Genomic DNA, 14,287 nt, shown 5'->3' on the forward strand with positions numbered 1-14,287 from the left:
CCTGCTGAAGAATATGCAGTCCTTCGCAATCCGCAACTGTGTCTATTTTCTTGTTTTACCTACCACTATTTATTTCTTCTAAAAAAGCCTTAACTATGAAAAATACTATAAGCTGTAAGAGACAGGAGGCATTGGTTTGTAGGTAACGAAATCTCTAGAGGAGCTGTGTAGATTTCCAATGTATTGTATTAGGTTGATTTATTTTTAGTCCTCTGCATTAGAAAGATTGTTATGTTTTCACTTTGTTTAGGTTGGGTTTTTTTTTCTCCTTCTCCAGGCTACCCACTGCAGAGCCATCTTTCCATGCCAAGACACACCCGCTGTGAAACTCACCTACTATGCAGAGGTAGATAAACCCAAGTCATGTGTGTCTAACTAAAGAAACTACTATAATGGGTGATTTTTTTATCTATTTGGTTTTTTAGCTGCTGACATGTGGCCTAAAATAAAAACAGAGAATATTGACTTTTAGGTTAATATAAGAGCCAAAATCTGCTTATGTTATGTTCCCTGTGGCACTTGTATAGCTTTATCTTTCACTTTATATATATATATGTGTGTGTGTGTGTATATATATGTATATATAGATATCGTCTTTTCATTCACATGGATCTTTATTTCCAAAAGCAAAAAAGAAAATATTTCTTCTATAAATGTATTTCTATATATTTCTATAATATTTCTATGGAAATAAATCTTTCTTTCAGAAAGAAATATGCTCTTAGGTTAAGAAGAGCTGACAGTAAGACAACAAAGAGCTCTGTAAAGTAAAAGTACTTGAAATGACTCTCTTATGTGCATGAAGTAATATATTCTGGTACATAATTAGAGGTTCTTTGCAGTCCTGGCATAAATAGTCCGATTATTTTAAGGGAGCAACAAGTAAGATGTGCAGTGTGACATTACAGTTCAGGAGTCTGGAGAAATTGACCTTTAACTGATGTCAGAGGTAATCCTTCTGTTTCATTAAATATTGCCAGCCTCGAAGACAAAATTTGCTGTGTGCCTTATATTCTACTTGCACAGGACTTAACAACAGAACAAATCTTGGTGACTCTTCTTGCTGTAGCTGCTTCTAATGTACTGTATAATCCTGTGTGCCAGCTGAGTCCCTCACTGTTGGGTGACCTTTCAGATATCTGTTCCTAAGGAACTGGTGGCCCTTATGAGTGCCCATCGCGAGGGGGAGACGCCTGACCCAGAGGACTGCGGCCGGAAGATCTACCACTTCAGTCAGGACGTGAGTGCTCCAAGCTAGGAAGCGGGTGTCCCACCAGAATTCCAACCTCATGCAGCTCACAGTCACCTGAGATGCGGTTTTGATGTCATTGACAAATCATGTGATTTCTGATGGGTCTTCACCGTTACAGAAATACGAAGTATTATGAATCCCCGACTCTGAAAAGTCAACCAGTGGGTGCTGGTGATGCTTACTGGTCATTTTGGGGTTCTCAGAATAGCCAGATTTGAGTTTTGAAAATGATCAGTAATACTCGAAGCTAGTACTGTCAAAACCCTTTGTCTCCACTGATTCTTAGGAAGTAACCCATGGATTGAGTAATGTGGGAATGAGTTTTGGAAAACAGATCTTGCTAATTTTTAACTTGACAAGACCTTAGCAGTGAAGCTGGGGATTGGAATGAATTTTTATATAAAATAAAGATTACCGTTCTCAGGATGAAGTTTTATTAAGTGGTGCAGCTACTTTCATGATTCCACTGCTCCTAAAGTGACAGTCTCAATTTACATGTCTGCCATTTTTGTTCTCACTACTTTTTGGGTTACGGTTATGATGTTTGTGGGATCTCTTGGTGAGCCTAGTTCACTTTGCTGAACAAGTGGATGAAATTAACAGAAGTCCAAAAAAGAAATTATTTTACTGAGCTGATCTGGGCTGCTGAGGATCTCAATGAGTACAACGAGGGATCAAATAATAAGTGGAGGAGAGGAGCAGAACCTACTCTGAACTACAGCAGCTGTTGGCTGCTTTGTGAAACCTGAGAGAGGCAAGAGGGGAGAGAGAGGAAGAAACCTTGTCACCTGATCTGTGAGCTCTTCAATACGCAGCGTTTGGCCTTCTCTGTGCAGCCCAAACATTTGGTGCTCTCAGTTGTGTGCATAAGGCTCTGGGTTGTATGTTATCCAGAGCTGTGTTATCTAGAAATATGCTGTTGATAAGGTTGCTTGGACCTGTACACAGAATAATATTTGGAATTATACTACACTTTCTATTATAGAAACCCATGAGATTAATTTGTTAGAAGAGCTGTGTCTTTCATTAAAAAAGTCAAACGCGTTAAACACAAAATATATAAGTTAAAAAAGACAAATGCATTGCAAAAGACACAGATATCCAGCATACAAAACCATGAGATTGATTTGTTCAAAAAGGCAGGTGTTAGATGAAAAAGGCAAATTCATTGATATGTGTGTGCTGAACTTACCTAAAACTACTTTTTTTTTTTTTTTTTTTTTCACTCCTGCTCGGCCAGGATGGTAAGAAATATAGTGGAGAGCAGCCTCTGTAAAAATGAATTTATAACCCAACAGCCATTGAGATTTGGAGTCGTTTCACATTTAAAGTAACTTCACATTTTCAAATTACCATAGTTGGCATCAAAATCTGGAGATATATTGGCAGTCTCTTAGTAACACCATTCTATAAAACCAGTCAATGGACATAAATCTTTTCAGTAATATATTGTGTGTTAATATGCAGAATTAAAATGCACATGAAGATATGGGTATTTTAATAAACTATATTGAAATGATTTGGGGATCGTGGTGAAACAAAATTTTCTGATATGTTGTCTCCAAGTAATTATGATTTAAAGTCTTATTTGTTTAATGTTGTTTAGTCAGAGAAAATGGAACTCTTAGAGAAATAGGTGTATTATCCCCTTTTGTTTCCAGAGCACTGGGAGAAAGCATTTCTCTATAAGGATACTGTAGCTTTGGATTTTTTTTTATTAAAATAACAAACATTTTAAATTTTTTCATTCCAAACATGGAAGTCAAACATATCTTAAAATTTATTTTTCTCAGTCTTTTGTATCCATAAATATTCTTGCTTACTTGAATTCATTAAAGCTCTTCCTGCATCTTTCTGTGTGATAAGACTGCCCTTTATCTGAGCAGTATCTCTTAACTTCTCCTTCCACTAGATTTAATGGAACTGGAATGAATATGGAAAACTGACTTTCTTCTGAACAGAAACCAAACCAGTGGCATTTTGCATGCACATTTTTTTTGAAATAGCAACAATACTTAATGTTGTGGTCTTTGGATGAAACATTTGTGAAACAAGTACTTCTTGGAGATAAAGGAGTATAATTTGTGGAGGAAAAACAATGCCTTTAGTATAACATAAGGCAGGAAACCATGGAGGGAATGTGCACACCTCTTTATTTACATACCTTTATTTTTATTTGAATCAGTGGTGTTATATTACAAATAAGATCATATTACAAATAAGATCTTGGTTTTTCTCATGTTCTCCACTAGGTTCCCATACCTTGTTACTTGTTTGCTTTAGTGGTTGGAGCTTTAGAAAACAGGTGAGTGAATCTGGGTGAAGTATATATATTAATAACTTTCAGAGTTCTCTTATTTCTTGGTCTTGTTCCTAGTTTTAAAAGATCTTAGCAATTTAATAAACCTGTTTATTTATATCAAAGTGCCTGTATATTGATTCACTTTTGGATAATTTTTTTCTACAGAATATAATTTTGCTGTGAGTTAAAGAAATATGAAGAGTTTGGAGTTCATTTGAGCCACTAAGGGTTTTTTCTATCTCAGAGAATAGTATCTTTTCCCTCAGGTAAAAGATAAGCCTCATCATGTACAAAAGGCAGAGAATTATAGCTTCAGCCTCATTGCTAATCTGCACAAAGATGAGTTAATCTAGTCCATAATAATGCTTTTATATTAGGGCTTCACAGCATTTTAAAATGTGTAAATATATTTCCTATTTATTTTTCCTCTACAGTGGATGTGTGTGGTTTGTTTTGTTTTCTAAAGCTTCACTGCAGCAGTTGAAAGGAAAAAGAGACAAAGACTCTAATGAGTTTCTTTAGCAATATGAATTATTTCCAGTTCATAGTCTCTGAGTTGTATTTTTACTTTCAACAGAAAGATTGGCCCAAGGACACTGGTGTGGGCTGAAAAGGAGCTAGTGGATAAATCAGCCTATGAATTTGCTGAGGTGAGTGATTAACAGAAAGATGTTTTGTAAACTGTCTCACATAGTATTGGAAACAGAACAGACTGTAGTTCAGTGTTCTGTTCATCTGCAGCTCTCCCCAAAGATGCTGCTGTTCTGTCACAACACAAAACTACTACTGATAATAAATACTGGTACAGTCTTGTACTCACTTTCCATCTGGGGCGTGCCAAGGTGAAAGAGGATGAAGTGTGGAACCCGTAGCTTGTTACTTGTTCAGTGTTTGTAGTCAGAAGTCATGTTAGAAACTAATGTGAATTCTTCTTTCAGGCTGAAGCTATGCTGAAAACAGCTGAAGATTTAGCAGGACCCTATATATGGGGACAGTATGATTTGTTAGTCTTGCCACCTTCTTTTCCTTATGGTGGTATGGAGAATCCTTGTCTTACTTTTGTAACTCCAACACTATTGGTGAGTGTAACTTACTAGTTAACTTTTATTAGTTACGCTTTAACTTAACTTTGTTTTCCTTAAGGTTTCCTTATCTATCAAGTGATGGATATTAATTCATAAATTTGATTAATCTTGCCCCTAGAATGAACTCTAAATGTTCCTGCCTCCTTTGGAGTTGGGTAACATGCATGAAACTGTATTAACTGATATGTTTTGAGGTTTACTTAAACTGACAACTGCCTTGTCTATTTTCCTCTCTTTTTTTTTTTAGGCAGGTGATCGATCTCTATCAAATGTAAGTGCAAAATAGGTTCACATCCTCGAGTAGAACACAACTTGAAGTTATATCTTAATTTCTTTTGTAATAGATACCTGAAAACTTGGCCTCTTTTTCATTCAGGGAATTAAAAATTGAGGCAGTAACTCAGGAAGTCAGAGTGAGTTTTAGTTCTGAGTAAACTCTGAAAAACTGGAGACATGCCTGTTTTGTATAACGAACAGATGAAAATAAGGTGGGTGCCTGTTTGCACAGGGGGCTGACTGAACTTAGCTGAGGTAGCTAACTACTACTGAGGTAGCACTTTTCCTGTCTTGTGTATAGGTGCGTTTAAAAGCCACACTTGAATTGATCTCATTGAAATTGTTTGTAGGGAACTTCTTCCTTTATATGTCTGTCTATGCATTAGAATGCGTGTTGTGTATGGTTTGTTTTAATGTAGAAATCATGAGTATGATCTGAGTAAATTCTGCTTTCTTTCTGGAAAGTTGTGTACTCTGGATGCTGTTGTATGTCTTTCTGCTAGACTGATATACTGCTAGAAAAACCAGAATATACAGTTGTCTTCTCCCAAGAGTACAGAAATATTTGACATGGATACTTTTTAATGTATCATGCATCATTATCCTACTAAGGATGACTGATTTCTTTTTGGTTGATAATTTAGAACATCCCAGCACTGCAGAAGTTGCTTAGGTGGGAAAGTAGTACTAGTTTGTCACTTGGCATGGACCTAGTATTCTGAAATGTGATTTAATGACCAAGTAACCTGCACTGAGCTACCAGAGGAATTAATTTTGTTGATCAGGGTGGCTCTGTGACTTGCAGGCTGGACATTTAAAATTATTTCTGGAGAACGTTCAGCAAGATAGTGTTAGTCCTCTAAATAAAATTTGTATGGGTAAGTTTAGAGAGCTGTAAATGCTAATTTGCTTTGGGTAATGTAGTGCAGTAAATGAGATCCTGTTAGGACTTTTTTCTTTCTGTTGGGATTTGATGTTCATTTTCCAGAGGAGTCTAATCAGTAAGGCTATCATTGTTTCCTCTGTTTTAGGTCATTGCTCATGAAATCTCTCACAGCTGGACAGGAAACCTGGTAACAAACAAAACATGGGAGCATTTTTGGTAGGTGTGATGTTCATTGCAATGCAAGTCATATTTTTAAAATTAATCTGTAAAGAGACCCAACTAAGTTAATTTTGCCATTCTATCAGTGCTGACTTTATTAATGTATTTCCAGGCTGAATGAAGGACATACTGTATACCTGGAACGCAGGATTGGTGGTCGGTTGTTTGGTGAGCAGTTCAGGCACTTTCAGGCCCTGGGAGGTTGGAGGGAACTGCAGAATACGGTAAATACTCAGATTAGCTAAAGCTTTTTGAAGGGTTCTAAGTTAGTCTGTAAGGATGAGTAGGAGTAAGGATGTAAGGAGGATTTTAACACTCTCTTGGTTGTTCTGGGTATGGCCAAGTTGCAATATTACCTGTTAGCATACTGGTAAATGGCTGAACAGTTGCCAAAATTACCTGCAGATATGACTATCAGAATTTCCAGTGCCTCATGTGTGTAACTGATTCCTTCATTTCCTGTGTACTGCATTATAACTGAGGGTATTCCTAATCTGTTACTGTCTAGGAGGGTTGTTTACTTTTGTGTTTAGGTAGCAAGTTAAAATTTTAGTTTTCAGATTTCCAGCCTGTGCTGTTTCCAGCCCTCTCATTTGGTTTGGGTGGTGCAGTTTGCCTGGTTTACTGTGAATAAATCCTGTTTCAATTTTATTCTTTATACCAGCTATTTAAATCAAATAGTCTAAATAGTTAATAAAGGGATAAATCTAGATAGTGCATTAGGTGCTTGTGATTATGACAGACATGACATTATTTAGCTGCTTTGAGACAGCTGGAGCACAGGGTGATTGGTCCTAACATCTTTCTGTGGTACATGATCAGACACTGATAAAATGAGAGAAAAGTTTAGTAAACTTACGTTTCACGCAGATTCGGAACTTCAGGAAAAAGAATGAGATGGAATGCTTTGAAATGAGGTCATCTTAGTTTTGGATGGATTATACCTTTGTAAATATGATTAGTAGTGATTTGCAAGAGTACTAGTTTTTGTAGATTAATGTATTTTCTTGTGATTTTGTCACAGATAAATACTCTTGGAGATAAAAATCCTGTAACTCACCTCGTCCCTAATTTAGATGGAGTAGATCCTGATGCTGCCTACTCATCTGTTCCATATGAGAAAGGCTTTGCTTTGCTTTTTTACCTTGAACAACTTCTTGGAGGTCCAGGTAAGTATTAGTCAGACTTTATAAGGATAGTTTCCCATTTTAATTTTGAACACTGAAACATTTGTCTTTTAACTGTTAGATGTCTTCATTGGCTTCCTGAAGGCTTACATTCAGCAGTTCGCTTATAAGAGCGTAGTAACTGAGGACTGGAAGAAGTTGTTGTACTCGTACTTCAAGGATAAGGTTGGCCAGTATTTAAAACTAGTTGCTTGAAACCTTTTAACTATGTGAAACTCTGGCATAGCTCAGGAATTGCCTCCTTTTAAGGACCGGTTCTTTATCTATCTTTTATCTCAAAATTTTAATATAATGTAGTCTGGAATCTTACAAAGCTTAATTTACATTATGATGCTTTTTGGGTTTCTGTTTTTTTTCTTTTTTTTTTTTTATAGAAGGGAATATTTTGTTTTGAATTAATCTATAGGATTCTCCAGGTTAATTGTAGGGATGTTAAAAAGAAGGGGAAAAAAATTAACCTAGTTTTTGTAGCATATGCTCTTCTCTAAAAATAACGTGTGAAATTGAATAAGAATTTGTGTTGCTTTGTAGGTAGATATTCTGGATAAAGTTGATTGGGACTCGTGGTTTCATGCTCCAGGAATGCAAAAAAAAAGAATGCCACCAGTGAAGCCTACGTAAGCTGCCATGCTTTTTAGTTCATCTTTTCCTTCTCCAGATTGCATGTGGCTTTCCAAACAGTCATATTTGTAAACAGGGTGAAAGTCTTCCCACAAACTTTTTATTAGAAAATGTCCTAGTACTATGTAGAAATTGATAGAGAAAAACATTTTGCTGTTAATGTTTTCAATTTTTTGTTCTGGTGGATATCAGTTTTGCTTTGAAAGTTGCCAGGAAAGATTGTGGTTTTTTTCTCACAGTTTGGTGCCACAGTATTATCTTTTCAGCTATAATACATGTGTGAACATATATGCACAGAAGTATTGATCATCTTAAGAGTGTATGAGACCGGGGGATATTGTCACCTATGCACAAAGTGCTTGTCTCTAAGACAGAAATATATTTAATCTTAATAGATCTTTTGTAAATTGTGTTGCAGTATTGAGATGGAGCCTACAGCAAACAAATGCGGAGCCATTTGAAAATAATTTCTAAGCATTCATAAAAAAATTACAGGAGCTTTTTGTGTTTCCAGAGTGTGACCCTTCTTATTTTATGTTTGACAGGTACGATATGACACTATCAAATGCTTGTGTTGCCTTGAGCCAAAGATGGATCAAAGTGAGTGGTTAAAGAACACTGAGGTGTCTGTATCTTGAAAAGCTAGGCCTGTTTACACAGAGCAAGCCATTCTCTTCTGAAAAATCATTTGCTGAGAGGAAGTGTATTTATGGTGATACAGTGGCTTCCAGGGATTTTGCATTTTGTAGACTGGCCTTTCATCCTAGAGTCTGTGGATTTGTTGTGACTTCTGTACATGAGGTGCAGTACATATTTTAACAAGGCACACAGCCAGCTTTTTGTTAGTCTAAATGCAGATGTCCAAGCAAAAATTGCACAATTATATTTTGAAATACCTATTAGTAACTTAAGTAACCATTCCCTTCTAGGCAAAGGAGAGTGATTTGGACTCATTCAGCTCAGCAGACCTGAAGGAAATGTCATCTCATCAGTTGATTGAGTTCTTGGCACTGTTGCTTCTGGAGGTAAATGCATGCCTGGGTTAACTGGATTCTGGTATCACAAAAGCAGACACAGAAGCCCAGGTGTGCTTTGGAATTCTGTTGTCTTGTTTTCTTTTAAGTTTTGCTAAAATAATCTGCTCTCACCATGCATAGTTACTAAAACCTTCAACTGTGCCTCATTGATTGTCTGCCCTTCAGTTAATGAGCAACTCATAGAGCATTTTGGATTGAAAGGCAAAAACAAAAATATAAGGTGTTTGATTTTGTCTGTATTTAACTTGAAAGCAAATAAGCTATAAATAAAACAGACTGGGAATACTTTGTTTTGAATGTTTCAGTACTACTGGGTGTGGGAACGTTTAGTCCTTGTCCCTTCCCCCATACTAGGAGCAAGTGAAAAGAACAAATACAAATATTAGTTGTGGTAAGCTTTTAATTCTTTTGTAGCATCAATCTTCTTGAATGAACCTGTTTATTTTTGAAGTATGTGGCTTGACATGTGCTGCTGGCTTATTCTGACTGTGTAATTTTCTTTTTCAGGCTCCTCTTCCACTCTCACATGTCCAACGAATGCAGCAAGCGTATGACTTCAATGCTATACACAATTCTGAAATAAGATTCAGGTTTGTTCTAGCATGGGAGTTTTTCTACTCTTAAATGCTTTCATAGAAGAAAGAGTCCTGCTTCATAAAGGGTCTCAGACACACTGTTATACAGAACTGGTGCAGGGGTTGCAGAGGGGATCTTATCAAGGTTTTATAAATATGTAAAGGCCAAGAGACAAGAGGATGAGGCCAGTCTTTTTTCAGTGGTGCCCAGTGATACAACAAGGGGCAATGGGCACAAATTTGAAATCTTTTTTTATGAGACAAAAGAAGTTTCTAAACAAGTAGGAAATGCTTCTTGCTAAATGGCCTGATTCTTGTGCCCATCCTGTTTTCTTCTATTTTGTTTTTACGTGTCACTTGTTAAAAAAAGGAAAAGGGATTGTTGAGGACATAAGTAATCTTTACAAGTTTTGCCACTGCTATGTACTCAGATACATTTGCAATTGTGATGGTGGTTATTCTGCCTTAACTAACTTAAAGTTCTTTCTTATTCAGAATATAAGCATTTTAAACATACAGTGTAGTTTCTGCTTCTGGTAACGATCAATTTCTTCTAGTTTTTTAAAAAACAAGCACATGCTGGTTGCTGATGATGTTTTGCTTGGAGTTGGGTGGGTAGGTTGGTTGTTTTCATCACTTGGTCAAACATGACAAGTGCTATGTAATTCAGTTCTGAGTGATGCTGCTGTAGAATAAAAGAAATACATAGCTGCAGAAAATAATCAGCCCATTTTTGAGAAACCTTGAGGCCATTTTTTCCTATTTTATAGAAAATGTCATTTATAGACACTTATACGGAATGTAATTCCCATGATGACACAGAACTACCCACAGTGTTTGTAGGAAGAGAATGTAAGATAACTAACCACCACAAATTAAAATAAAAGTGTAAATTAAAAAAAAATTTTTTTGTTCCAGATGGCTGCGCCTCTGCATCAAGTCCAAATGGGAAGAAGCTATTCCCCTGGCTCTGAAAATGGCAACAGATCAGGGCAGGATGAAGTTTACTCGACCCTTGTTCAGGTAAAAGTAGTCTCCAAATTGTAGGAGCTCGAGTTTTTGGCATTTTTAGTACAGAGTGTGTAATACTTGATGTTGTGAAGGTACTTATGTTATACTTGGAAGTGATGCAATACAGAATATTCTGTATTCTTTGAACAAGCCTTATCTTCAGAGTCGCTTTCCACTTGCTGACTCTTTTTAACAGAAGAAAGTTTAGTCTCCTGCTTTCAAGGGGAAAGTAAAACCTTGAGAAAATCTCCATTGTACCATTTTCTTAGATTTTTGTAATGGTGCCTTTTTTCTTCCCCCCCCTCCCCCCTGTCTCCCCTTTTACAGGGACCTTTACAGTTTTGACAAGTGTCGAGATCTGGCTGTCAAGACGTTTCTGGAGCATAGAGCCTCTATGCACCCAGTCACTTCAATGCTTGTGAGCAAAGACTTGAACCTGGATCAGTGACAAATTTACCAGTTTCTTTGAAATTTTCTTGTTGCTGCAAGAAGAGATAGATGCCACAAACCGTTATGTGTGCTTGATTATGCCATAAAAAGATCTGCTGCTCTGGTACTACTTTAGCTTTAAATGAACTTTCCAAATGAAGTTGGGTACTTTCTATTTTGCATTTCCAAATGGAAAATAAAATAAAAGGCAAATTCACTAAATCTCTGGAATTGGGAGAATGGGTTTCTTACAAGCAATTTTTAGAACACACAAAAAAGCTGTTCTGAGATATAGCCATTTGTCACTCATGGAGTTAAAGACATGGAAAATCAATATGTGGACGGTATGACTCTTTGTGCACAGCTTTTTTTCATTGTGACATGGTTGAAACCTCCAGTGTCTGAAGACTGAAAAATAAATCTTTCCATTGTCAACTTCTCTGTGTATTGATCTGTATGAAAAGTTTTGAAGTAATAGTTGTGGTTTATTTGTTCTTCCTTTGTTGTGGCAGAAATTTTTATTGTGGGCCTAGGAGGACTAGGGAGACCTAAATGGATCCCAGCATTGTAGTGTTGGAGCAGAATTTCCATCCATCCCTGTTTGTCATGGCTGTGTTACATTAGTCAATTCCCCACGTTAATCACAACAGGTAGTTACTCGTGTTGGGTCTTGTGCTGTGCACTAATAGTCGCCTGAAATACTTTCTTGTTTTCTTTTCTTAGCAAACATGGGTTTTTTACCAAATTTCAGATTTAATAACTTGCTATGCCTTTAGTAACTTAAATTGTTTTGACCCACTATATATTTTGTGGCCAGCAGATCAAAGGAGGTGATTCTCCCCCTTTACTCTGCTCTTGTGAGACCCCACCTCAAATACTGCATCCAATTCTGGTGTCTCCACCAGAAAAGGGACGTAGATCTGTTGGATTGAGTCCAGACAAGGGCCACAAAGTTGATCCAGGGGCTGGGGCATCTCTGATACAAGGACAGGCTGAGGACACTGGGATTGTCCAGCCTGGAGAAGAGAAGACTTGGGGGATCTCATAACTGCCTTCCAATACCTGAAAGGAACCCACAGGAAGGCTGGAGAGGGACTTTTCACAAGAGTGTGCAGTGGCAGGACAAGGGGAAATGGTTTTAAACTGAGAGTAGGTTTAGACTGGATTTTAGGAAGATGTTCTTTAGTACGAGGGTGGCGAGACTCTGGAAGAGATTACCCAGAGAGGCTGTGGATGTCCCTTCCCTGGAGGTGTTCAAGGCCAGGTTGGATGAGGCCTTGGGCAACCCAGTCTGGTTAAGAGGTGTCCCTGTCCATGGCAGGGAAGTTGGATTAGATGATCTCTAGGGTCCCTTCAAACCTAAGATATTCTGTGATTTTAAAATCTTCTAATTACTGCATGGGTGCTAAAGCCCAAGTCATTCTTTCCCCCATTTGAGTTGTTGAATATTTACATTTTTTTAACCCATTCTGGGAATTACCACAGTGATAAAACAACTTCGAGAAAAGGTAAAAAAAAAACATCAGGAGCCTGTTTTTTCTTTTAATTGTTCCAGCAGGCTGGTTCAAGTTAATGATTTCGGTGAAACGGTTGCAAATAGTGCCACCTATAGATTGTTTTTTGAAGTGAGTTTGGCAAGAACCACTTTGCCTAGAGATGATCAGTTAGTACACATTAAAATCACGTATCAAGGAGTAATAAAAACAAAAAGGAAAAAAGAATCGCTGTCTTGGAGGAGGAAGTTACCCAATACAGGTCATGTCAAAAGGCTTGGATTTAATAATAGCACTTAGGGTGGGAGTGGAGAGCATCTCGATTTATTTCTGTCTGAGTTTTGATTGATATAAGCTTTCAAGTAGATGAAATAATGTCCTTTACCAGGAGTTTCATCTTTTCATGCTGGCAGCCATAATGTAAATTAAGGTAAGTACATTCCGTGTTGGATTTGGTTCAAGGCATCCTGAGTTCTTCCATTCAACGTTAAGCTACATATGTCTAAGTAGTTTATATTAAAATGACAGAAAAATTAACTTCTAGGTGATTGAGGCTCAAAAATCAGTTTAAATTCTTTATATGAATATTCTGTCACTCAGCTTTTGAAAAACACCATAAAATACTGGCTTCTCTTGGAATAAAAATAGTGCAATTTGTTTCTGTGTAAAGAACTTACAGGTATTCTTGTGTTAATGACCTCCTGAGCCATTTGTGATCTTGCTGCTCCTCTGAATGAGTGACAACTTCTGCTGGAAAACTCACTGGAAAAAAAAATTTTCATTATTTTGGACTGCAAAGTAATGCAGTTTCTTTCATTTGCTCCCAAAATCTAATCGGGCTTCTGCTACAGCATCACCTGAATGAAGGGGGATTCTCTTCAGGAAGGCTCTGGCAGGAGGGGGTGGGTACCTGGCATTGACAGGTTCTGGTTCAAGCTGCCTAAAATAAAGAACCAGGGTTTTCATTGCAATGTTTTATGCTACTAGCGTTGGGATAACATTTTTGTTTTAAAAGCCCGTGTAGCATATATTGTGTTGTTTGGGTTCATGCTGCCAGATAATCCTGATTTTCTTGCTCTCAGAGCTAGGGGAAAAAAAAGAAAAGTAGTGGCAGGCCTGGTGTTTGCCAGTGTTGTCCTGCTCCGCTGGGTCAGCGTCGCCCACAGAGAGAGTCCCACTAGTAGGCCTCAAGTGAAAATTCCCTACGCTAAATCAACCCCAGGTAAGTGCACTTCATAGCTATGACTTTCTCTGGGAACACTTTATTATGAGCATCATGGACTATGAGTGTCACTGTTTTGTCTTCACAGACAAAGGTATTTTCAGCTTCTGTGTGGACATGGTTATTGCTAAGCTTTATTTTGGCACTATCTCAACAGGTATTTCTGCCCATCTTTTCCTCTTTGCATCTGCCCCCAAAGGAAGGGCCTCGGTAGTGTGCAAGTGTGGCCTAATACTTGTTGCTACTTGTTCTAGCAACATCTTCCAAAGCATAAGTGAAAAAGTAATGGAAATTCATTAATCTTTTCCTCATCTCTAATACAAAATTACATTCTTAAACTTCATCATGGGCCTGAGCAAAGTGGGCTTGCTTCTTCTACTGCCTGCTTTTATCCTGTTCTGGACAGAGACACAAGCGTGCTATAATCCAGTCTCCTTTCAGTCCGAGCAGCTGTGACCCACCCATAATAACAGCCTGAGGCTCTTCCAGCCCTGTCCCTCATGGAGGTTTTCATTAGTGTCATCTACTACCAAGTGACAACTGTTAACTCTTGTTAAACTGTGAAGTTTTTAGAACGATTGCATTCCAGCTTAGTCTGATTTATCTATTCTTGGTATGTGAGCTCCTGCTCCTGGATTTTCATTTCTGTATTCCTCACATGATCGTTGGAAGAAAATTCCTGTGGCAACTGT

General features: G+C 37.6%; 1 protein-coding gene across 1 annotated transcript in view; it reads left to right on the forward strand.

Annotated features, from left to right (window-relative positions):
- Positions 1-11,013, forward strand: part of LTA4H (leukotriene A4 hydrolase) — a 14,257-nt gene extending 3,244 nt beyond the window's left edge. The window contains exons 4-19 of the mRNA XM_008947404.1: positions 278-346; positions 1,136-1,240; positions 3,505-3,557; positions 4,132-4,204; positions 4,493-4,633; positions 4,887-4,910; positions 5,947-6,017; positions 6,133-6,244; positions 7,045-7,189; positions 7,269-7,372; positions 7,739-7,824; positions 8,374-8,428; positions 8,758-8,853; positions 9,373-9,455; positions 10,359-10,463; positions 10,779-11,013. Of these exons, the coding sequence (XP_008945652.1) occupies positions 278-346; positions 1,136-1,240; positions 3,505-3,557; positions 4,132-4,204; positions 4,493-4,633; positions 4,887-4,910; positions 5,947-6,017; positions 6,133-6,244; positions 7,045-7,189; positions 7,269-7,372; positions 7,739-7,824; positions 8,374-8,428; positions 8,758-8,853; positions 9,373-9,455; positions 10,359-10,463; positions 10,779-10,899 (1,443 nt within the window). The 3' untranslated portion in view covers positions 10,900-11,013. The remainder of the gene's footprint in view (positions 1-277; positions 347-1,135; positions 1,241-3,504; positions 3,558-4,131; positions 4,205-4,492; positions 4,634-4,886; positions 4,911-5,946; positions 6,018-6,132; positions 6,245-7,044; positions 7,190-7,268; positions 7,373-7,738; positions 7,825-8,373; positions 8,429-8,757; positions 8,854-9,372; positions 9,456-10,358; positions 10,464-10,778) is intronic.
- The last annotated feature ends 3,274 nt before the right edge of the window (positions 11,014-14,287 follow it).

This window comes from Merops nubicus, unplaced genomic scaffold (genome assembly GCF_000691845.1).
Source record: "Merops nubicus isolate BGI_N331 unplaced genomic scaffold, ASM69184v1 scaffold28929, whole genome shotgun sequence".
Taxonomy (NCBI): domain Eukaryota; kingdom Metazoa; phylum Chordata; class Aves; order Coraciiformes; family Meropidae; genus Merops; species Merops nubicus.